Source organism: Marmota marmota, unplaced genomic scaffold, assembly GCF_001458135.2.
Source record: "Marmota marmota marmota unplaced genomic scaffold, marMar, whole genome shotgun sequence".
NCBI classification, from domain to species: Eukaryota; Metazoa; Chordata; class Mammalia; order Rodentia; family Sciuridae; genus Marmota; species Marmota marmota.
Genome location: NW_025999961.1, coordinates 16,785,529 through 16,810,690, shown reverse-complemented (window position 1 = coordinate 16,810,690; position 25,162 = coordinate 16,785,529). Strand labels below are relative to the sequence as shown.

Here is a 25,162-nt window from a genome sequence, read left to right as displayed (position 1 = left end):
CATTCTCTACTGAAGAGAATTCCTTGATTTTTTGAGTTTGGATGATCTTAGTTCCTAATTCTTGAAATATTAAAATTATCTTTAATTATTCTTTATAGAATTATTTATCAGAGAACACCTAATAGGTATAGTAATTGTGGTTGTGTTGTGCAACATTTAATAGGCATTTAATACAACATTTAATACTTCCTACTGATTCATGGTAGGAGATACCACTGTACTTTATAAATTACTAAATTTGAATGTGATAAAGTCTGTAAAAGATTAAAAAAAGGTCATTTTAAACTCAAAACTTCCATTAAAGAGGAAAATTACTGGTTTAAGTTTTGCCACCATCCCCGTTTTTTTTTAATATTGTCTTTGATGGAGAAAGGTGAGAAATAGAATGGATTCCAAGATAAAAAAGGATAAAATATAAATCATATTTTATAATTCTTCAAGTAATTTTAAAGTTGACTATATATAAACAGTATTTTAAGCAACAAAAATGTTCCTTCTGTTTTTCAAAGGCTTTATACTTACATACAAAATTTCTGGAAGCTTTCTCACAAAAACAAGTACTGAAGACAAATTGTTTTTCGTTTTCATCTATTAGTAGTAATTTTTATTACCTAGCATATGGCAATAATTGTTGGATTAGCATTATAAGTTTTATACAAACCTATGATATTTCCCAATGCCCACACTGCCTGCTCACAGACATTCTGATGAGGTGAATGAAGAAGCCTCAGGAAAAGTGGCACAGCATCTGAAGCAGGAAAACATGTTCACACTTAAGGCTGAAGACCATACTATAAAACAAAAATTAATCTTGATTTTCTGCTGAGATCTCAAAAAATATATATGTATGCATATGTACATGTATGTGTGTATGGAAATCTATTAAAAATATATCCTGGCTGATCTCTTTTTAAAGTTAGAATTGCGTTACTGTAAGAATTTTTGACTAGCAGCTTCCTTATTCAGTATCAAAAAGAATTTTAAAATATAGACAACTGTCAAATTCAACCTTAACTTAATATAATGGTGGGGGGTTGGGGAATCAAATTCAGCCTTAACCACGATCTTAATTCCAAAATAAAGATTCCTTAAAAAGTAAATATCACCCACAAATAAAACAATGATTAAACTTTTAAGAAACTATTTAAGAAATTCTGAATATACAAAATTAGTATGATTGTGGGTCCTTAGGCCTGTGATTCCTGGGCCACTTGAGACCTGAATCAGCTGGTTAATAAAGATGGGAACAACAGTCAGATCTGTAAATGAACAGAATAATAAAACACTAAACAAATGATATCTCCTTCCTTCCTTCAGATACCACTTTGAAGAAAACTATGTAGGTGTATGTAAATCAATCATATTAACTTACAATAAAAATTCACTTATCTATTTTTGGTATATTAAGACAGACTAGCAGTGATAAATTCTAAGCCTCTTTCTAATCTTTAAGGATGGCATAAAACAGGAAAGAGCAGAGGTATGAATAAGACATTATGAAATCCTAAGTTTACCTGATAGCCAACTATATTAAAAAAAAAAAAAAGCCAAAACACAAAACAAAATATACTTAAACCCAAAACTAAACAAGTTTTAGTAGGATGTAAGATGATTATTTTTCCTAAATTATAACACACGTTAGAATATAAAATGTTTGCATGGCTAACATCTGCTCCCCACACCTTCAAAACCATTAAGAAATTAGTGCTTATGATTTGAACTAGTTTATACATGGCTTACGCTTAACAATCCTTAAAATATCTTTTTAAAAAATGATTACTCTTTGGTAGAAGAATGAAATAGTATTCATGAAAAAAATACACCTAAGTTACTATATCTCATAGTAATTTTCCACTTATAACTCTTGAAATACTCAGTTTTAGAAAGTAATCTAAGAGAAAATGTCAGTCACCTGAACAAGTTGATTAAAGTAACATATTTAAATTAGCTATTTCAACAGCCCTAAACGCTAATGGGTAGCTATTATTTTACAATGTAAATAGTTATATACTTTACTGACTTAAAAATCACAATTTTGTTCGTTAATAAACAACTTACTGGACTGAACCACTGCTTGAGTTTGTTCAGAGGTTCCAGATGCAATATTTGTCAAAGCCCATGCAGCTTCAAACTGTAAAGAAGGACTATAAAACAACAAAATTATTTAAACAGATGATTTTTACACTGACCCAAATATCTACCAATCATTTCCTACCTCTAGCTTTTAATATGTTTAAAATGCATCATCTATCTATCCAGCATTTAAAAACAAAACAAAAAACCCAAAAAACCCCAATCACTGTTTAAAACATTTTACATATATATATATATATATATATATATATATATTACCTCTTCCTATATCTTTATTTTTTGTAATGTATCTTTATTAAGATACTTGTATATTACTCCCCTAGTTTTGTCTTCTGTCCATTTTCAAGCCTTACAAGTTAAATTGATAACTTGATAATGATAAATTTATCAAGTTAAACTCCTACTTGGCCTTTGCCTGCATCTCCTGACATTAACTTATTTTGCATTGCTTTTCACTTTTGACTTTAATTCCATCCCACAACCTTCTTTTCTTTAAAGATCAAACTTAAATACTAGGAAATCTTGCCGTCTCCAAAGGATATATTCTAAATTTATTAAATAATGTACTTACTTGTCATCTCTTTCAAGACAATGGACTAAAATAGGCAATATTCCAGATTTTATTAAGTCATCAATTGGTGGATTTCGATCACTGGACAAAAGCTTCCTGTAAGATACATAACCTCTTTGTAACTTAATGACATACACAATTATATATTTGGTAAATATATTATCAGATCTTAAATATATGGCACAAGTACCTTCTTTGAAAGTTAATTTTTATAATTTATATAATGCAATAGTTTCTCTAATTATAAAAGACTATTTTGTAAATTAAATTTAGAGATGATCAATAATTAGGAAAATATGATGGACATTTTATCACTTTTATTAATATAATATTATATTCCCTCAGTGAAGTTCTGAATATGGCTTATAACTAAATGTTTTTATATGCTTTACCTTTGGTTTTAATTAAATTTTGGGCTCAGAGAAAATAATTGGCAAACTTTGACCTAGCATTTACTCTGCTAAAAAAGAAATAAAGGTCATTGAAACATCCAAATGATTCATATTAAGTCACAAAAGAGTCAAGGGCAAGAACAAGTAGGCTGCTGATTTATGTTTATAGCTGACACTAGTATTCAATTTTTTATCCTATTCTGTACACTAAATTGAGTGTACAGAACACTCTCATCTCACCAACTAAAAATGAATGGAATAATGACAGCAATACACAGGAAAATACCCAAAGAGATGCTGGAGACTGAGACAGATTAGATACATCCCTGCTCTCATGGAGCTTATAAGATAAAAACAAACAAAACCCAGCTAATACTTATTTTCACATGTGGGAGACTGCAGTTAGCAGATTAAACCCTAAATGTGACCTGACACAAATCTTTACATTGGAATCCCCTGCATTATTAGTATACAAAGAAAAGGCTTAATGGGACTGGGGTTGTGGCTCAGTGGTTGAGCGCTTGCCTCGGACATGTGAGGCCCTGGGTTCGATCCTCAGCACCACATATAAATAAAACAAAGGTATTTTGTCCATCTACAACTAAAAACAACATTTAAAAAAATAAAAGAAAAGGCTTAAGAACCAACACACCTGAGGCAGGAGTGTTGCAAGGTCAAAGCCTCAGCAATTTAGTGAAACCCTATCTCAAAACACAAAAATAAAATAAAAAGGGTTGGAAATATGGCTCAGCAGTAAGCTTCCCTGGGTTCAATTCCTAGTACCAAAACAAACAAACAAACAAACAAACAAAATGAATAAATAAAAGGAACCAGCCTGGTGGCATACACCTTAGCGAAGCTGAGGCAGGGGGATTCCAAGTTCAAAACCAGTTTCAGCAATTTAGCCAGGCCCTAAGCAACTTATCAAGATCCTGTCTCAAAATAAAAAATTAAAAAGGCTGGAGATGTAGCTTAGTTGTAGGATACCCCTGAGTTTAGTTTAGTTAATTCCCAGAACCAAACACAAAACAAAAAAAACCCTTAAGCAGCTCATCTCCCCCATGTAAACTGACAGTTGCTTATTTACTACCCTATGAATATACAACTCCTTGACCTAGCTTTAAACTGCTCTACAAATTGGCTCTACTTTACCTAATTAATCTTATTCTCTGTAACTCAAAAACAACAATAGCTCAGTTGTCACACCACCACAATCTCATTTTTTGTTTGCTTTTTGCTACTGTGGATTGAACCCAGGAGTACTTTACTACTGAACTATACCATCCTGCCTCGGCCAACTGAAGTGCTGGGATTCCAGGTGCACACTATCACACCTGACTTCTATCTCATTTCTAAGTCCTTTCTTATATGCTACTCCCCTCTCTGTTAATGCCTAAGCACCTCTCTATTCAAATGCTATCTCTTCCAAGTCCATCTCAAGTTCTATGTTTTACACAATACCATCTATCTATTCTGAGCATTTACAGAGCACAGTCCTAATTTGCTACTAAGTATCATTACTTCCTATGTAGTTCTGCATTCCCAATTAGATTCTAAACTTAAGAGAAAAATTAGATCACATGGAGTTTTCCAAAACATAAGGCACAGTAATTAGCACAAGTAGAAATAAAAAAAAAAATTATAAAAATCGTAACACCAAATTTTTCTCATTCAAGGTTGTAGGAAATCAAAGATAATGATTTTTTTAAAGAAATATTTTTTTAAATATTTTTTTTTTAGTTGTAGTTGGACACAATACCTTTATTTTCTTTATTTATTTTTATGTGGTGCTGAGAATCAAACCCAATGCCTCACACATGCTGGGCAAGCACTCTACCTTTGAGCCACAACCCCAACCCCAAAGGGTAAAGATTTAATAAAAATATTTTACTGCTTCACCAAGGACAGAAATGGCTTTTATTCTTTTGATAATAAAGAACACAATTAGATGGGCACGGTGGCACATGCCTGTAATCCCAGCGGCTCGGGAGGTGGAGGCAGGAGGATCTTGAATTCAAAGCCAGCCTCAGCAATTTAGTGAGGCACTAAGCAACTCAGTGAGACCCTGTCTCTAATAAAATATAAAACAAGGCTGGGGATGTGGCTCAGTGGTCAAGTGCCCCTCAGTTCAATCCCCAGTAAGCTCCCTCCCAAAAAAGAATACAGTATATACAACATATAATATAAAACCAGTTTGGTGCCCATCTTGATCTGTGTTAAGGTTCCAGCAGTTTTACCCATTGTTCCTTTTGCAACATCAATGTAAAGGTTACTAACATGATGAAAAAGGGCAAAAAAAAAGTCTTAAAATTAGTTTGTTTTTTATGCCTGAAATTGTCTCAGATCTTTAGGAATGCACAGACCATGCTTTGAGAACCTCTTAAGATGCACTGGGCTTTAATTTTCTTGCAGAGCTCATACACTCATAGAAACTAAACAGAAACAGTTAACAAACAACACCAACAATTTCTTAATTATTAGCCTTTCTGAGATGTGAATAGTTTTGTAGTTTTTCTTCCTACATGCCTTAGTATTCTCTAAAAAGTTTTTTATGTAATTCTATATTTCCCTATTTGTTCTAAGTTATTTTAGGTGAATACACAAAAGTAGAAAGTAGAACAAAATACAAAAAGGATTCATGCATTGGATAAGATAATGGATGGACCTGTGAAATTTTTTTTCCAGTTTGAAATTCTATTAACTAAGATCAATTTATTGTGTGTCTCTTTCCCACTAATAATCATATCATATGGTGGTATTATTATATTCATAAATATACAAAGCAACTACCATTTGCATAATGGTACGACCTGACTTCTCCCAATTTATTTGTTCATGCAGATGCCTTCGTAATAATTTTTTTTTCTTCTGGTTTTTCCCTTAACATATGAGGGCACAGGATTCACAACAAAAATGTACAAAATAACTTGGTATTTCTGGCCTGGAAAGACACCAAGAGCATATGCAGCTATATATCTTGAAGTCTGTTACACACTGATATAGTATGCTTATAGGTATCAGAAAAATTAGCTGACTGTTAAGTGTCTGAATAATATGACTTTTATAAAATAAAGCCTATAAATTAGTAACAGCTAAAGCTTTGTAAATAATGCTTTTATATTATTCTAAGCAGTAATCCGTTAAATCAACTTTTCCCTAGAATTTTGATGTATTATGTACATGAAAGATTCACTGTATTTATTTAAGCTCATGAGGATTTAAAAATTGCCACCAATGTTAGTACTCTAAATCAAAGAACAATTTTGTGGAATAAATTTAGTTTTTTCTATTACTGTTTACTGTTTGTCAAAGTTAAATTTGACTGTAACCCTAAACAGTACCCCTATATAACACATAAAATTTAAATCTGTCTTCAAAACTTAACTTACCTAGCAGCTTGTACTGCACTTAATTGAATTCCTTGGTTATCACTTGAAGCATTCTATAAAAAAAAATAAGACAAATTATGATGGAGAGACATAATAATTAATTGCTGAGTCCAGGAAATACAAAGGGGTGGGGAGAAGCTACTTACCTGAACAATAGCTTCTAGAGAGGTATTTTGCTGGGGAAAAAGTTAAAGAGAACAAATAAAGTTAAAAAGTCACCTGAGAAAGCTATATTTATGTGAAATCTTTCACAAGTTACCAGAATAATAGTAACTTACCACTCTATAATCACCATCTATATCAGAGTCTTCACAGATATCTTCATGTGGTACATTTCTTCTCTTTAAGAGATGTTCATCTCTTTTATTCTTTAAAAAATAAAAATAAAAAAAGAAAGTCAAACAAAGAATTTCTGTTCAAAAAAAAAAAAGCCAAACACTTCCAAAGGTTAGATTTGCAGGATTCGGCCTACAGAAACATGAAGTGTCTTTTAAAACTCAAATGCAAAAAAATTAAACAACAGTGTGAACCAAACACTTAACTGATACTAATTTAAGTCCCAAATCACAAATATGTATAGTTTTAAGCCAGAACCAAACATATATATTTTTACTTAAAAGTACTAAACCATTTTACACATCACCTGGGAGTTTCTTTTTATCACCTAAAAGCAAAGTCAAAGCAAAAATTGGACAATTCAAATCAATAATGTCTTACAAAAATCAAGGGCCACTTGAATTTCACTAAAAATGTTTGAGGCAAATTTACAAATATATCCTCAACTACACAATCTACTTTTAATACTTGAAAATTTGATAAAATTTATAAGTAACAAGTTTTCTCAAGGCCTATCACCTATTAATTATTAGAATTACTTATATATCTCTATAACTTATACTTTACATAAATTAATAAAAATCACAAAAAATCTGGTAAGTTGTTATATCTACTTTTGCACAGTGGACAAGTCCTATCTTGCCAATTTCAATAGCTTTTCAAAACTAGTCAAAACTTCCTTTTGTAAAAGAAAAAGAAATGTTGAACATCTAAGATTTAAAAAAAGCTTAACTATATTCAATCAAAAAAATTAGTTACACAATAGGAAATATATTTGCATAAAAATATATACTTAACGACTTCTATATATTCTATATTGACTTCTATATATTCTATATTGCTGTTAGAATTATGCCTGGAAGTTCCAATATTTATCAGACTCACCTTCCTTAATTCAACTACAACTTCATTTCGCTGTCTTCTCATAGTCTACAAAAAAAAAAAAAAAAAAATTTAAAATCACCTCAAATTCCATTACCCAGAGAAAACCACTATTAACATTTTAATGCACAACCTAATCTTTTCTTCTAGTTAAATAGGCAAATAGTCATATATTACTCATCTCATTATTATACTATATAGGTGATTTTCCATCTTTAGTTCACATTTATATTTCCTTTAAAATTACTAGTATTATTATTATAATACTGGCTATATTATAATTTTAAAATACTGGCTATATTATAATTTTAAAAACCGTTACATAAAATTTATAAAAAAAGATTGTCATTCTTTCTAATTTAACCATTCTATCACATCCAGTTACCACTCTTATTTTGTAACAAGTTTTTTTTTTTACAATTTTTTAAGTTAACTAATACATGGATACATATTCATTTCATTCTTTCTGATAACGCAAATGTCAAGATATATTAAGTGAAAATACCAAATCACAAAGTGATATTTATATGTCTAACAAATATCTCAAACTTATACCCAAAACTGAATTTTTTGAAACAGACTCTACCACCTCAGCAAATAGCAAGTCCATCCTTCTGTCCACAGATCCTAATCCTTGGAGCCATCCTTTTCTTCTCATCCAAAGTCGCACCACTTATCACTACCTCCTCCTCCACTAATCTGGTCCAACTAACCATTACCCCTCATCAAGATTACTGCAAAAGTCTTCTAAGATGTATCCCTCCTTTTCTTACCCTCCATTTTTCTTCCTCCCCAGTCTACTCTTATCATAGCAGCCATAGTAATCTTTACACAATCTTTTATGCGCTATGGACTCCTTTGGCAGCCTGGTGAAATCAACTGAACATCGTTCAGTGTTTTTAAGTACACAAAAAATTACATGGGATTACTAAGAAAACCAATTATATTGATATAGAGTTATTAAAATATATATTAAAGACAATTTGCTTCTTAATTAGTGCATTAAGTGGGATCTAGCAGTGGGTCTAAGAATTTATAATTTCAAAGTAATGATGACCTTAAATGCTACTTCAAGATATCTGCAACAATGCGATATGTACTGGCCATGACAAAGTCACAGGTAACTTCAGTACTACTCTGGTTTGTTAACTACATTATGTGAAGAAACCACTGTTTCAATCAGAAGTTTAGTGAAAATACTCCTAAATGCCCAGGCTATCCTGAATTCTACCCATAAATTCCATGGGGAAAAGGATCCAAGGACTCTTATCAAGAACTACTTGAGGGGCTGGGATTGTGGCTCAGAGGTAGAGCACTTGCCTCACATGCATGAGGCACTGGGTTCGATCCTCAGCACCACATAAAAATAAAGATATTGTGTCCACCTATAACTAAAAAATAAATATTAAAAAAGAGAGAAATACTGGAAAGTCAGACAAATCGTGTCACTCTCCTTTTCAAAACCATTCAATGGCCCTCCACTTTAGAGTAAAAGCTCAATCTTTACAATGGCTGAAGTTGTTGAATCTTCGCATCTCATTCACTTTCCAATTACCACCACTTAGACTTTAGTTTCTACCATTCTCCATTCATTTTGCTGTACCCACACCAATTTTGCTATTACTCAAACACACTGGAAACTCTTGCCTCATGACTAATACACTTTGTAGCAATTCCTAAGAAAATGGAATTTTCTGCATGGATTCAATGTCTTGAACATCCTATTTACTAGCTCTCTGCATTTCGGTTTCCTTGTCTATAAAATGGGAGCGGTAAAAATATCTACTTCATAGGCTTACTGTAAGGCTTAAATAAATAAATATTTGTTAAGTATACAGTTCCTGGCACACAGCAGTATATGTGTTAATTATTATACTATTACTTCCTCAGTCTGAAATGGTATTCCCCACTATCTGAGTACTGAGTCCCTCACCACTGTTTTGAGGTCTTCCCCTTTCTGATCATCCACAAACTTCCATCTGGGTACTCTCTCTCCCTCTCTGCCTCATTTTTCTTCATACCACTTACTACCTTCTAATATAAAATTCTACTACATACTTTCATTTATACTGGTACTTCTGCCACTATACTACATTTTAAGTTCTATATATATAAGGAATAACAAGAAACAATTATTATCTTAAATGTTATGACTAATCTTATATGTACATAAATTTTTGCCTCAATTTTCTTTTCTTGGTGGGGGGGTATAGGGGATTGAACTCAGGGGCTCTTGACCACTGAGTCATATCTCCAGCCATATTTTGTATTTTTTTAGAGACAGGGTCTCACTGAATTGCTTAGTGCCTCCTTTTGGTGAGGCTGGCTTTGAACTCACAATCCTCCTGCTTTAGCCTCCCGAGCCATTGGGATTTCAGGCGTGTGCCACTACACCTGGCTCAATTTTTGACCAGACCATTTTATTCTAACTTTGCTTAAGTGAAGTTCTGGAGATCTTCTGAGCTTTGGTACAGATATAGATTTTAAAAACAATGATTCAATTATAAAAATACTAATGAATGAATAATGAAACATGAATAACAACAATTAGCTAAGCACTACTATAACAGTTCTTAACAGAATTCAAGATGGCAGATTATAGAAAGGCTGCATTTCCAGTTGCTCCATGGGTTGGTATTCAAACTGAAGAAGTACTGCTTCTCAACAAGGTGGGTGAAAAAAGGAATTCACTGAAATTCAAGATCAAACAGAGACTCTTAAGAGACCCAGAAACTTAGATATGTTAACTAAAGGACAAGAAAGAGCAAAATGAAGACAAGCTGGTGGTGGCAGCGCCAGTGTCATCAGTTTGCTACACAGAGGAACACGGGTGAAGGATAACACAAACTGAGAAATATGATGAAGAAATGTGGCACGGGAAAATCTGTAGAACAGAGAAGCAGTTTCAATTTAGCTGAATGAGTTTCTCAGTGAGCTGGTGTCTGAAAATTGCTTGGTGTTTCTCGATTGGCAAGCAGAGAACTGAGGTGGAGAGGACTTCTAGAGGAGGCAAAAGTTGCAGCTTGCTGCTATGGCAGCACAGGAGATCAGAGCAAACACTGCCATACTGTCCTGGCAAGTGACTGCTGAGTGGCCTAGAGTGTGCCTAGCAGAATGAGATTGAATCAGGCACAGAGAAGATTATACCTAGGGGGGAGACTCAAGTGGAGGGGAATGCAACTCATTTTTCCTGAGTCTCGCACCTCATTGTGACCAGCTGAATAGGGTAGAGACACTAAACAGGTGGACATGATTATACTCTGGGACTGAGTCAGGGAAGGCAATATTTGTGGATGGTGGATTATGAGAGACTTGTGGAGGGTTAACTCCCCCACCCTATGGAAAGAATTCTCGGGAGGCACCTGAGATCCAGACACTCCGTATGGATCTGTACCTGGTTGGCCAAGGGGTATATGCTGATCTAATCTCTCCAGAACCAATACCATCTGACCAAGTCCCAAAGGTCTGATTAGAGTTAAAATCCAGCCAGAGAATTTCCCACTTAGAACTGTGCAGCAGCTCCACCTTGGGAGTGCATCAATTTGGTCTATCCAGACAAAACGCCCATTGACAGCACTTTCCATTCACTCTACCATATACTGGTGAGAAGGGAAGCTGAGAGCTATTTCAACCAGCTTCAGTTGCAGAATTCTCCAGCTGGCAACCTGGTGAGTAACAAAAAAAGAGGAAGGATTTAACAACCCCTAGTCCTTGCTCTAAGGAGTACACAGCTTAAAAAGCAACAGAAAGCAGGGCTCTCTGGCACAGGAAGAGAACATACATACATTCCTGTTGAAAGTTTTGACTATATCTGTGGAGACAACTTTTTCATTTTTCATTAAGAGTTTTCTCCTCCCCGAATCCTTTGGTGTTCCTACTGTACTGATTCTAGCATGGAGATATATATATATATACACACACACACACACACACACACACATATAGCTATGTGCATTTTTTCATACTTTTAGCATTGTCTTATGTTCTTTGTTTTTCTTTGCTTTGTCTTTTGAGGATTGGAGTTTTCTGTTTATTTTGGGTTTCTCATTTATTTCTCTTCTTTCTTCACCACCTAAATTTATTTTTTCTCCTACTACTTTAAAGCCATCACTTGCTACATTTCATCTGCTTTCTCTCTGCTCACATTTTGAACATTCCAAACTCTCTTCTAGCTTCCTATTTTCTCTTAAAGAAGTGTATTTTTACCATCTTGAGGAACTATTTGGTTTATACAATTTCTGCCTTCACCATTCACGTAGCTGAGGTTATTAGTACTTGTGGATGACATAGTTGACAACTGTTGTTTAATGCCAAATCCAGTTCATGACTATTTATTATTGTTGCTGCTGGCAACTGCTTACCATTCCATTCCTGTTTTTGTGGTAACTAGTATTGTAGACGTTGCAGGAGGCATCAGGTATTTGTTCATTACTGTTGTATGTTTACCCCTTTTCTGTGAAGTGCTGGTAATCTACTGGAAAACTTCAAGTTCACGAGTAGAGATTTGCTACTGAGCTATATCCAAAACCCAGCAGAGACAGCATATCTTGCTCTACACACAAACCAACCATGCTCAGACTTCAACAATACTTTAATATGAAAAACAGGGGAGATGAAAACCCCAAATTAATTACCAGGGCCCAAATAGGAACAGTAAGGAGAGGGGGAATAAGCCCCCAAGTCTGATTTGTGGGTCCATGTCTGACCCACTCCTATAGCAAAAACAGAATTAACACCAAGACTGTGGACACAACACCCTTGAGGAGTGTCAATCTAAGTTGCTCCCACACTCCTTTAGAATACAGAGTGTAAGTGAAGAAGAGCAATCAGAGAGGGTCTATCTCACATCCCTGCTGCATAAACACAATCACCCCATCTTCAAGGACACCACTCTTGTGAGAACTCCAGAGAAAGTAGAATTCTCAAACTTTAACCCAATACACACTGTATCAAAATACACTAATCACCACCAAAGAACTATCAAAGGAACTACTACAAAATCCACTGGGAAATATATTGAAAAATTCAGAACAATCTGACATCCCAGAACACTTTGCTAAGGGAAGGATGTGCCCTAAAAAGGTTCACACGATAGAAGTGAAAGAAAAATCCATTCCAATAGGTACACAAAACTCAATACGATGAATATGAAAAACAAAAACAAGGTAGTAACACCTTCTAAGGTTCATAATTCACCAGCAACTGACTCCAAAAATATTAAAGTGGATAAAATATCAGAAAAAAATTCAAAAGGATGATTATAAAAATATCAATAAATTTGAAGCAAACAGAAAAAAATAACTGAATTGATTAAGAAAGTTAGTACAGGATGTGAATCAGGAAATTTAATAAGAAGATAAAGATACTGAAAAAGAACCAAATAGAAATCTTGGAAATGAAAGGAACAACATACTAAAAAGTTCAGTTGAAAGTCTCTCCATTAGAACAGGCTATGCACAAGACAAAATATCAGACCTGGAAAACCAAGTGGCCATCCTTGAACATTCAGAGTATTAAAGAAAGTAAGTAACCATGACCAGAATATAAAAGAACTCTAGACAAACATGAAGAGACCAAATTTAACAATCACTGGAATTGAAGAGGGTTGTAAGAAGCAAACAAAAGGCATAGATAATCTCTTCAGCTAAAATACAGAAAACTTTCCAAACCTTGGAAATGAAATTGATATCCAGATATAGGAATCATTCAGAACCTCAAACAGACAAGATCAAAAAAGAACTTCTCTACAACACATTATAATTAAAGTGCATAACAAACGAGGATAAGTTTTTTTGTTTTGCAGTGCTGAGGGCTTTGTACACATTAGGCAAGTGCTTTTCCACTATGCTACATCCACAGCCCCCAAGATTGAATTTTAGAAGCTTCAAGGGCCAAATATCAGGTCACATAAAGAGGCAAGCCATTAGAACTACTCTTCTATTGTCATGTATAACTAATTAGAACAAAAAAAAAGTAATATTAAAAAGAATTATTCTTGATTTCTAAGTACAAACTCTAAAATCCGGGAGAGACTGGAATGAAGCATTCCAAGTCCTGAAAGATAGTAACTGTCAAACAAGATCGCTATATCCAGCAAAGCTATCCTTTAGAATTGAGGAGGAAATAAAAACCTTCCAATAGAAGCAGAAACTAAAAGAATTACTATAAACTACTATATAAGTACTACCGAAAATACCTAAAGAAATACTATATAAGAGAAATCAACAAATCCCAGAGCTTGCAAATGGACAAATCTCATTTGAAGAGTGCCTAAGCAAATAAGTTGCAGGACCAACTAAATTAGGCCAGCCAACTAAATTAAAAACAAGACCAAACTATATGTTGTTTGCAAGAGACTCATCTTACAGAAAAGATATCCACTGGCTGAAAGTGAAAAGATGGAAATTGACATACCATGCAAATGAAGCCAAACAAGCAAATGAGTAGTTACTCTCATATCTGACAAAACATACTTCAAGCCAAAATTAATCAGAAGAGACCAGAAAAGGTCACTTCATACTGGTAAAGGGAAAATCCAACAAGATATGATAGTAAATAATTATGCCCCAAATATCAATGACCTAATAACATAAAATTGAGACTCCTTGACTTGAAGACTCAGACTCCAGGACAATAATACTAGGTAATTTCAACATACCTCTCTCACTGATAGGTCATCCAGACATCATCTCAGTAAGACTTCACACCTAAAACATTGTAAGTCAAATGGGCTTAACAAATATAAAATATTTCATCTAACAACAAATTTCACTTTCTTCTCAACTGCTCATGAAAACTTCTCCAAAAAAGACTGTATTTTAGGGTATAAAGTAACTCTTAGCAAATACAGAAAAGTTTATATATATTCCTTGCATCTTATCTTCTGATCACAATGGATTAAAGTTACTAATCAACATGCAAAAAAAAAAAAAAAAACCCACAGAAACTATGTGTACATACTGAGTTTAAGCAACACACTTTTAAATGATGAATGGATGACAGAAGAAATCAGAAGAGAAAGTAAAAACATTCTTTAAAGCAAACAAGAACAGTGATACAACATACTAGAACCTCTGGAACATTCTAAGAGGAAAGCATATAGCTATGAGTGCCTACATAAGAAAAATCAGAAAGATCCCAAATAAATAACCTCATGATGTATTTCAAGACATTTAGAAAACAAGAACAAATTCTAAAACCAGTAGAGAAATAATTAAGATCAAAGCCAAATTAATGAAACATAGAATTAAAAAATAAAAAGAAAATCAATGAAACAGTTGGTTCTTTGAAAAGATAAACAAGAATGAGAAACCCTCATCCAAACTAACCAAAAGTCTTCCAACAAAGAAAAGTCCAGGAACAGATATATTCTCAGCTGAACTCTATCAGACCTTTAAAGAACTAATTACAAAACTCCTCAAATTATTCCATGAAATAGAAAGGGGTGGAACACTTCCAAATTCATTCTATGAAGCCAGTATCACACTCATACCAAAACCAGAGGACACATCAAGGAAAAAAACCACAGACCAATATCCCTGATGAACTTGGATGCAAGAATACTCTACATTAGCAAGTCATATTTATAACACATTAAGAAGATTGTACAACATGACTAAGTTGATTTCATTCCAGGATTATAAGAATGGCTAAACATATCAAATCAATAAAGTAATTCACCACATAAAGAGAATCGAGGACAAAAATCACATGATCATCAACAGATTTAGAGAAGGCCTTCAACAAAATTCACCCATTTTAGTCAGTCAGCTTTTTCGCTGCTGTGAACAAAAGACCAACAAAAACAATTAGAGGAGAAAAAAGTTTGTTTTGGGGCTCCTGGTTTCAGATGTCTCAGTCCATTAATGGCCAATTTAATTCCTCAGGGACCAAGATGAGGCAGAACATCATGAAGAAGTGTGTGGTAGAGGAAAGCAGCTGGGGACATGACACCAGAAAGCAGGGAGAGTTCCTCACAAGAGACAAAATACATATCCCAAAGGCGTACTCCCAATGACCCACCTCCTCCAGCCACACTGTAATCTGCCTACAGTTACTACTCAGTTAATCCCTATCAGGAGACTAATTAGATTAAAGCTCTTGTAACCCAATCAATTTACCTCTCAACTTTCTTGCACTGTCTCACACATGAGCTTTTGGGGGATAACTAATACCGTAACCATAACATTCTGCCCCTGGCCTCCAAAAGCTCATGCCCACTTCACAATGAAAAATACATTTAGTCCATTTCCAAAAGTCCCCATAATTTTAATAATTGTTCAAACACTGCCCAAAAGTATAAGTCCAAAGTCTCCTTGAGACTCAAGGCAAACTCAGTGTAAACTCCTGTAAAAATCAAACACAAGTTACATGTATCTAACATATAAAGATAAATATTTCCAGGGCTGGGGTTATGGCTCAGCAGTAGAGTGCTTGCTTCACATGTACAAAGCCCTGGTTTGATCCTCAGCACCACATAAAAACAAACAAACAAATAAAGTTATTGTGTACAACTACAAAAAAATATTTTAAAAAAAGATAAATATTTCCACTCCATAAGGGAGCAAAGAGGGCATAAAAAAGAAGGGATCGGGGGCTGGGATTGTGGCTCAACGGTAGAGCGCTTGCCTAGCATGTGCAGGGCCCTGGGTTCAATCCTCAGCACCACATAAAAATAAATAAGTAAAATAAAGTTATTGTGTCCAACTACAATTAAAATAAATAAATATTAAAAAAAATTAAGGGATGGGACCAAAGCAGGACTGAAATCCAGCTGGGCAAACAAGTGCTGTAGCTCCATGTCCAGCATTTGAAGCACTTGGCATTATGACATTCTCTTCCAAAACTCTGCCCCTATGACTTTGCTGGTTTCAGTCCATGTGGCCTCTTTGTTGGTTAGTCTCTGCTTAATTCCTGAAACTTTCTTCAGCAGATGTTCCATGGTACTGGCCTTTCTTAAAATTGGGGGTTTCCACTGCAGTATGGGGTTCCTCCTCACATCACCACATATTGCTCTATTAAGGGCAGCTTGCAGGGACTCCAACCCTGCTGCACTTTGTTTGGTCTCCCAGGTCTTCCTTTGAAATCTCTGTGTAAGCCTCCATGACCCCTGAATTCTGGCATCATTCATTCCTACAGAACCAGCACCACATGATTTACACCAAAGTCTGTCACCACCTCGAGTAGTAGGCCAAGAATTTCATGGCTACAGCAGGTTTATTGCCGGGGCAGCAGAGCACAGTCAAACAACTTCCTAGGCCCTCTTATTTAAGCAGAGTGCCCCACTAATCTCTTATCAAAAAATTTTACTTGTCTGCTCTTAAGTCTGAAATGCCCCCAAGTCATCTTTCCTATAGTCTCTTGAGCAAAGTCTCTCATTCCATAGCTCCAGTTTTACTCACATTTTCTGGTCAAACTCCAAGTTTTTCAAATCTTTTTTTTTTTTAATATTTATTTTTTAGTTGTAGTTGGACACAATATTTTTATTCATATGTGGTGCTGAGAATCGAACCCAGGGCCTCGCACATGCTTGGCGAGTGCTCTACCACTGAGCCACAACCACAGCCCCCAATTTTTCAAATCTTTCTGCTTTGCTTTCTACTCTTGATCTTCACAATAAACTTGGCTAAAAGCCACTAGCAATATCCATGCCATTGCCTGAATGCTATGCTGCCTAGACATATTTCCTACATTGAGATTTCATCTCACTGCAATTAGAATGGCAGCCATCAAGAATACAAATATTAAAAATGCTTAGAGAGGATGTGGAGAAAAGGGGAACACCGTTGGTGAGATTAGTACAACCACTATGGAAATCAGCATGGAGGTTTCTGAAAAAAATCGAGGAATGCCACTACCATATGACCCAGCTATATAACACTCGTTGGTATTTACCCTCAAGAATTAAAGTCAGCATACTATATTGTCATACTTATATTTATAGCTGCACAATTCATAATAGCCAAATTATGGAACAAGTATAGCTGTCTGTTAACAAACAAATGGATAAAGAAAATGTATACAATGATGTCATAAAGAAGAATGGAATTATGTCAACTGAAGAAAACTAGATTAAACTTGAGAGCATTAAGTGAAATAAGCTAAATTCAGTATATTTTCTCTCATTTGTGGAAGTTAAAGAGAAGAAAAAGGAAAAGAAATGCATTAGGGGAATCTCATGAAAATCTAAGGGATACTAGTTAAGATAAGGAAAGGCATTGGGGGGAGGAAGGGAGGAAAAGGGGATATATGGAGAGTGATATTGACCAAATTAAATTGTTATATCATCTGCATGTATGAATATGTAACAATGAACCCCATTATCTATAAATTAATGCATCAATAAAAGAACGGAAAAAAAGTTTTAACATCCACTATAACCTCAAGAGTTAAGAAGAAACCTTATTTTTTTTAAACAAATAAGCAGACTGAGGCTTAGAGAAATTAAAGTACTTGTCCAATGACTGCCAGGATTAGAACCCAAAGCCAACAAAGCCATCCATTAAGCCACAGTCTCCCATACATATAAAAGACAGAATAAGCCAATTTGAGAACATAAGTTGCGCATCACTAATCTGAAAATCTGAAATGTGGCAAATATCAGAATTTTTTTTTTTTTTGGTACTGAGGATTGAACCCAAGGGTGCTTAACCACTGAGTGACACCCCTGTCATTTTTTAAAAAAATATTTTGTTTTTAGTTGTAGTTCGATAGTTCGACACAATACTTTTTTTTTATGTGGTACTAAGGATCGAACCCAACAACCTGCATGTGCTAGGCGAAAGCTCTACTGCTGAGTCACAACCCCAGCCCACCCCTACCATTTTTTTGAAAAATTATTTTTATTTTGAGAGAGAGTCTCACCAAGTTGCTGAGGGTGAATTTGAACTTGGGATCCTCCTGCCTCAGCCTCGTGAGTTTCTGGGATTACAGGCATGCTCAGGAAAAAAAGCTGAACATTTCTGAGTGTTAACATACGCCCAAAGTGAAAAACTTCACACCATGAAACTGTTTCATACTAAAATTATTAAAAGTAGTACATAAAATTACCTTCAGAGTATGTGTATAAGAGGTATATGAAATATACACGAATTTTGTGTTCAGACTTGGGTCCCATCCTCAGGATATCTCATTATGTATATGTAAATAGTGGAAAATCTGAAAACACTTTGGTCCCAAACACTTCAGATAAGGAATACTCAATTTGTATTACCAGGACAAAGGGACTTTGCATATAACAGAAAAGCAATAAACTCTAATATTAATTTTTAAAAAAACTATGTCCTACATCTCACACAAAAGATGTATTACTTAAAAAATTGCTTTCAATAAAGTTAATAAAGCAGACTTCTGAGGTCCAGAGTTATTTCTAATTTATAAAAAGTTTTGGACTGGGATTGTGGCTCAAGCCAGCCTCAGCAGATTAGCGAGGTCCTAAGCAACTTAGGGTTCAATCCTCAGCACCACATAAAAACAAATAAAGATATTGTGTCCAACTACAACTAAAGAAAAAAAAATTTAAGTTTTTATGGGGCTGGGGTTGTGGCTCAGTGGTAGAGTGCTTGCTTAGCATGTGTGAGGCAATTAGTTTGAGCCTCAGCACCACATAAAAATAAAATAAAAATAAAAGGTTTAAAACATTTAAACCTTAAAAAAAAGAAGTTTTTATTAGTAACCCCTCCATCTAATGTAGCAGGATTGGGGTATAATGTGCTCTAACTTCTTTTCATTAAAGCAAACTATTAAATAAGTCCTTCCACTATAGTACATTTTATTAAATTTAGAGATTGATAATTTAGAACTATTAAAGAATTTATAAATCAACATTAGCAAGAACATAAGATTAAGGCTATTACTACTCATAGAAACTCTTTGCAAAGTAAGAGTGCTAACAATCTTTGCTATAGGGCAAGAAAAGATCATAAACAAACTGATAGAAAACATCCTATGCACTTGGCCTGGCAACATTTACCCACGCTTTTGATCCAAAAATCCAATCCCTTAGAAGTGGTATTAGAAATTTAGACACTCAAAGTCACAACCCATTATAAAATCAAGGACTTTCATTTCTGAGGGCCTGTGAAAGAGTACGTAAGGTTTCTTATTTCTAAGTTTCCCCTTAACTTAGACATGTTTTGCATATTCCCTGAAAATCAGTTTATGTATTCACAGTTTACATTGATCCAGTAAGCAATGCTGTCAATTAGAACCTCCACAAACTACCAAACTGGTCAAAAGCTTATTCATTAGCTGAAGAGCTATGCAAAGGACAAAGTCTATAAAGGGGGAAGGAGAAAAAGATAGGAGGCAGAGGATGGGAAGATGGGAAGTTGGGAGGTTGAGAGGTCTACAATTTAGGCAGTATAGTTTCTATAAGAATCATAAAAAAAAGTCAGTTCAAAATCGCAATGTAAAGCTACTTTGTGACTCTGGTATAGTTGCTCAGTGCTTTCCTATTTTACACTTTTCTCACCTTAAATTGTAATGTAATACCAAAAGGATATAGAAATCACTGAGCTTTCAATAGTTAGTTTTGGTAGTAGAGATAATTATTAAACAAGAAACGTGTGTGTGTGTGTGAGAGTCAACAAATGGAGCTGGGCATGGTGGTGCATGCTTAAGCAGCTCAGGAGGCTGAGACAGGAGGATCATGAGTTCAAAGCAAGCCTCAGCAGATTAGTGAGGCCCTAACCAACTTAGAGACCCTGTCTCTAAATAAAATATAAAAATGGGCTGGGGATATGGCTCAGGTGTGCCTGTGGATTCAATATCTGATACCAAAAACAAACAAATAAACACCACCAACAAAAAAACTCAACAAATGGAAAAAAATATTAGGAAACATTACTGAGGAAGGGCTGGGGATGTACCTCAGTGGTAAAAAGTGCTTGCTTACTATGTGTGAGGCGCTGGTTTGCTGGATTCCCAGAAAAGACAGACAGACTAAGAAACAATAGGAGATGAAGTGAAATACAATTAAATAAAGTCAATACAAATCAAGCTTTAACATGATTGCTGAAGGAATCTAATTTCTCTGCTGATGTGGTATATTCCCAGATGAAAAAAAATATTTTTTTTCCAGTTTATAAAACAATGTTAAAAGGAAGTTTAAAAATCAAGAGAGACTAAGGAACATTTACTTCCCTTCTATTTTATAAGAATACATTTAAATTCATGTTTTTCTTATGGAAACATTTAAACAAAGAGCATTACAGGATTCTGCTGCTAGGAAGAACAGAAATCATTTAAACTACTTAATTTTATTTATAGAGAAAGAAACTAAGTCCCAGTGACTACCACAAGAATACTAAGGCTCAGATATTCTGGACCCAGTCCAAGTGTTCTTTCTACCACACCACATATTATTTTTTCATTGAAGGTGTCTACCTGTTGCATACCTCTTCAAATAAACTACTTTTCTGTTCCCCCTCGGTGTTCAATAATATTAATATTTTGCTGGGTGTGGGTGGCACACACCTATAATCCCAGCAACTCAGGAGGTTGAGGCAACAGGATCACTAGTTCAAAGCCAGCTTCAGCAGAATAGTGGGGCACTTAGCAACTCAGCAAGACCCTGTCTCTAAATAAAATATAAAAAAGGGCTGGGGATGTGGCTAAGTAGTTAATCACCGCTGGGTTCAATCCCTGGTACCCCCCTGCCCCCACCACAATTAACCAATTAATTTTTCTTTGTGAGTTCAGAGTCAAAGTTTTCAAATTTAACAGGAAAATCTTCATAAAAAGGATTTTTTTTAAAGGAAGGTTTATTGCTTTGCTAGCAAAAGAGAAACAAAGGGGAATCCTTGTCCCAGAGGCTGTGATTCTGCCCATCAGCAGGAATACTTTTTTAAAAATTATTTTTACTTCTAGATGGACATAATATCTTTATTTTGTTAATTTATTTGTTGTTGTTGTTTTTTTTTAAATGTAGTGCTGGGGATCAAACCCAGTGCCTCATGCATGCTAGGCAAGTGCTCTACCACTGAGCCACAACCCCAGCCTATAAAAAGGAAAATTAATGAATTATTTTGCTAAAGCAGTATAATGGAATTGCCATTTCTAAGATAGGGCAGACTGATTAGCAGGTTTGGTGAGTAATACCACTTTCCAACATGCTAAGTTCAAGATGCTTATTATAATATATCAAAATGAAATGGTAAGGAGTCAAATGAGCCTGCAGTTCAAGAAAGGCTGGGTCTAAAATTATCAATTCAGAAAGCTATCAATTTAGAAATAATATTTAATAGAGTGAGCACAACCCTAGGCATCACAAAATAAGAAACAATGAACAGTCATTGACATTGAAAATCATCAGGAATCTATGGAAATCTGGAACTAAGTAAAAAAGTTACTTTCCAAGGGAGTATAATTAATTATATCAAGTGCTAGTGATTGATGGACCAAATGTCAACTGAGGACCACTGAATTACTAAATATATATATATATATATATATATATATATATATATATATATAAACAAAGTAATTTGACACAGTTAATTATCATCAAAGAATCAGATTCTAATACTCCCTTTCCCACATCCAATATAAATCCTGATCTGTTTCTATTATTATTTATTCCCCTATCTGGGCATTTCAACAAGCTTAACCATATTACTCAAGATCTAATGCTTCTAACCTACATCTCACTTACTTGCTACAGTATTTCACCCGAGTAAGTTACAGAACTAAAACTAAGTGCTGGTATCAACAAAACATTAAAATTTCTCTAAAACAAAACCAAACCCACAGTTTAAGGACAGTTCCATTTCTGATGAAGTCATGGTATTATTAGGACAATCCTTTGACTAAATTTGATTAAACTGTCCTTTAGCTAACGTAGCCAGTGCATAGATTACATTTTAATATAAACATTCTCAAGGTAACTACGTCTCTAAGATGGACTTAAATTTCAACCATGAAATATGTCAAATATACAAAAAGGAAAAATTCACGACACTGGTGGGTTTTTTTGTTTTGTTTTGTTTTTTTTTAAATGTGTGTATTGCCAGGGATCAAACCCAGGGCTTTACCCATGCTGGCAACCACTTACCCAATGAGTTCCAAATGCAGCCCAATACTCATGCTTTAATACATGTCACTATTATTTGTTATTTTTAAAAGAAATTTAAATTTTAGAGTGTTATAAGGGCTGCTAAAATCTCACTTCACTGACAACCCTGTTCATGCCTTTTTTCCTACCCAGAAACAACTGAATTTGATTAATTTTCATGGTTGTTTTAGCTGTATATCACCATGTCTACAATAGTTTTATAATTTCAATTTTTTACAAGTATGGTATCATACCATACATACTCTTTAAAAAATTTTCAGGGAAGTTCTGGGTTCAGAGGAAAGCTAGAGTGGAAGGCATAGATTATTTGCATATATTCTCCACACCCACTCCCAAAGCCTCCTATCAACTTTGTTACTAGAACGGTATATTTGTTACAATTGATGAACCTACATTTACATATCATTACCACCCAAAGGGACAGCATACATTAAGAAATCACTTCTGGTATACATTCTCTGTTTTTTAAAATATTTTTTTAGTTGTTGATGGACCTTTATTTTATTCATTCATTTATATGTGGTGCTGAGAATTGAACCCAGTGCCTCACACATGCCAGGCAAGCGCTCTACCACTGAGCCACAACCCCAGGCCATTCTGTGGGTTTTTATAAATGTGTAATGATACAACTACTATTATAGTGTCAAGAGTACTTTCACTGTCCTAAGAATCCCATGTGTTCTGCCCCAATGCAGACCCTTCGTAACCAATGACTGTAAATTTTAACGGTCTCCACAGTTTTTCCTTTTCCAGATCATCATATAGCTGGAATTGTGTAGCATGTAGCCTTTTTGGATTGACTTCTTTTATTTAGTGACATACAGTGAAGGTTCTTCCATGTCTTTAACATGGCTCAGTGGCTCATTTCTTCCTAGTGCTGGATAATATTCCATTGTCGGTATGTATCATAGTTTACTTATCCATTCTCCTACTGAAGGACACATCTTGGGAGCTTCCAAGTTTTGGTGATTTTAAACAAAGTTACCATGTGAAAACATAAGTTTTCAACTTGTCTGGGTTACTACCAAGGTGTACAACTGCTGGATTATATGGTAAGAGTACACTCAGTTTTGTAAGAAAACTGCCACAGTGTCTTCTCAAGTGGCCCTTTTCATTTTGTCTAAGATACCAGCAATGAATGAGAATTCCTAATTTTCACCAGCATTTGAAGTTATCAGGGTTTTGTTAACTGTAAAATAAAACGTAACATAAAATGTATTATCTTTCCATTTTAAAAAATTGTAGTAAAAAACCCAAAACATAAAACTTTACTATCTTAATACTACTGAACTATATACTTGAAAATTATTAAGTTCACATTATTGTGCATCCAATCTCCAAAACACTTTTCATTTGGAAAAACTGAAACCATATACCTAAGCAACTACTCCCTACTTCTCCATTTCCCCAACCCCTGGCAACCATGATTCTATTCTTTGTTTCTATGCATTTGGCTATCCTAATATCTAAGGGGAATCATAATATTATCTTTTTAAAAATTACATAATGACACACACACAGAGTTGTATCCATTTATCCTTTAAAGGACACATGGATTGCTTCCATCTTTTGAATGTTGTGAATAATGCTGCTATAAACACAGGGTACAAATATCTCTTTGAGTTCCTGCTTTCAATTCATTTGGGTAGATACCTGGAAGTGAAATTGCTGGAACATATAATCCTATTTTTAGTTTCTTTTGGAAGTATAAACACAGGGCCTTGCCCATGCTAGGCAAGTGCTTTACCACTGAACTACACTTCCAACCCTTCTTAAAATTCAGAGACAGGTTCCTGCTAACTGACCCAGGCTGGCTTCAAACTTGCAATCTTCCTTCCTCAGCATCCCAAATATCTGGGATTACCTATATGTGCAACCACACCCAGTTCTGCTTGTAATTTTCTGAGTGACTGTTTTCTATAGTAGATACACCATTTACTTTAGCACTTATAATGTACAAGGTTTCCAATCTTTTTTTTTTTAAGTTGTAAGTGGACACAATGCCTTTATTTTTATTTATTTATTTATTTTTATGTGGTACTGAGGATCATACTCAGTGTCTCACCTGCACTGGGTGAGCACTCTACCACTAAGCACAACCCCAGGTCCAATTTCTCTATCTTCACCAACACCATTTTCTGTTCTTTTTTTTTTTAAACAGTGGTTTTCTAGTGGGCCAGAGGTCATACCTCATTGAATCTCCCAAATGATGTCAAACATCTTTTTCATGTGCTTGTTGGTTATTTGTATATCTTCTTTGGAGAAATATCTACAAATCCTTTGCCGATTTTAAAATAAGGCTGTTTGGGTTTTACTGTTATTGAGTTTAAGCAGTTCTTTACATATTTTGGATAATAACCCCTGATCAGATAGATATATCATTTGCCTATGTTTTCTCCCATACCACAGGACACCTTTTCATTCT

At 34.6% G+C, this 25,162-nt stretch overlaps 1 protein-coding gene across 3 annotated transcripts in view; it reads right to left on the bottom strand.

The window, feature by feature from the left end:
- The window catches only part of Kpna4 (karyopherin subunit alpha 4), a 64,031-nt gene that overhangs the window by 21,161 nt on the left and 17,708 nt on the right, over positions 1 to 25,162 (bottom strand). For all 3 annotated transcript variants that reach the window (XM_048802966.1, XM_048802965.1, XM_015496404.2), the window contains exons 2-8: positions 7,668 to 7,712; positions 6,725 to 6,814; positions 6,593 to 6,622; positions 6,447 to 6,499; positions 2,666 to 2,761; positions 2,059 to 2,144; positions 662 to 748 (exon numbers count right to left, since the gene is read on the bottom strand). In XM_048802966.1, the coding sequence (XP_048658923.1) occupies positions 662 to 748; positions 2,059 to 2,144; positions 2,666 to 2,761; positions 6,447 to 6,499; positions 6,593 to 6,622; positions 6,725 to 6,814; positions 7,668 to 7,709 (484 nt within the window). In that variant the 5' untranslated portion in view covers positions 7,710 to 7,712. The remainder of the gene's footprint in view (positions 1 to 661; positions 749 to 2,058; positions 2,145 to 2,665; positions 2,762 to 6,446; positions 6,500 to 6,592; positions 6,623 to 6,724; positions 6,815 to 7,667; positions 7,713 to 25,162) is intronic.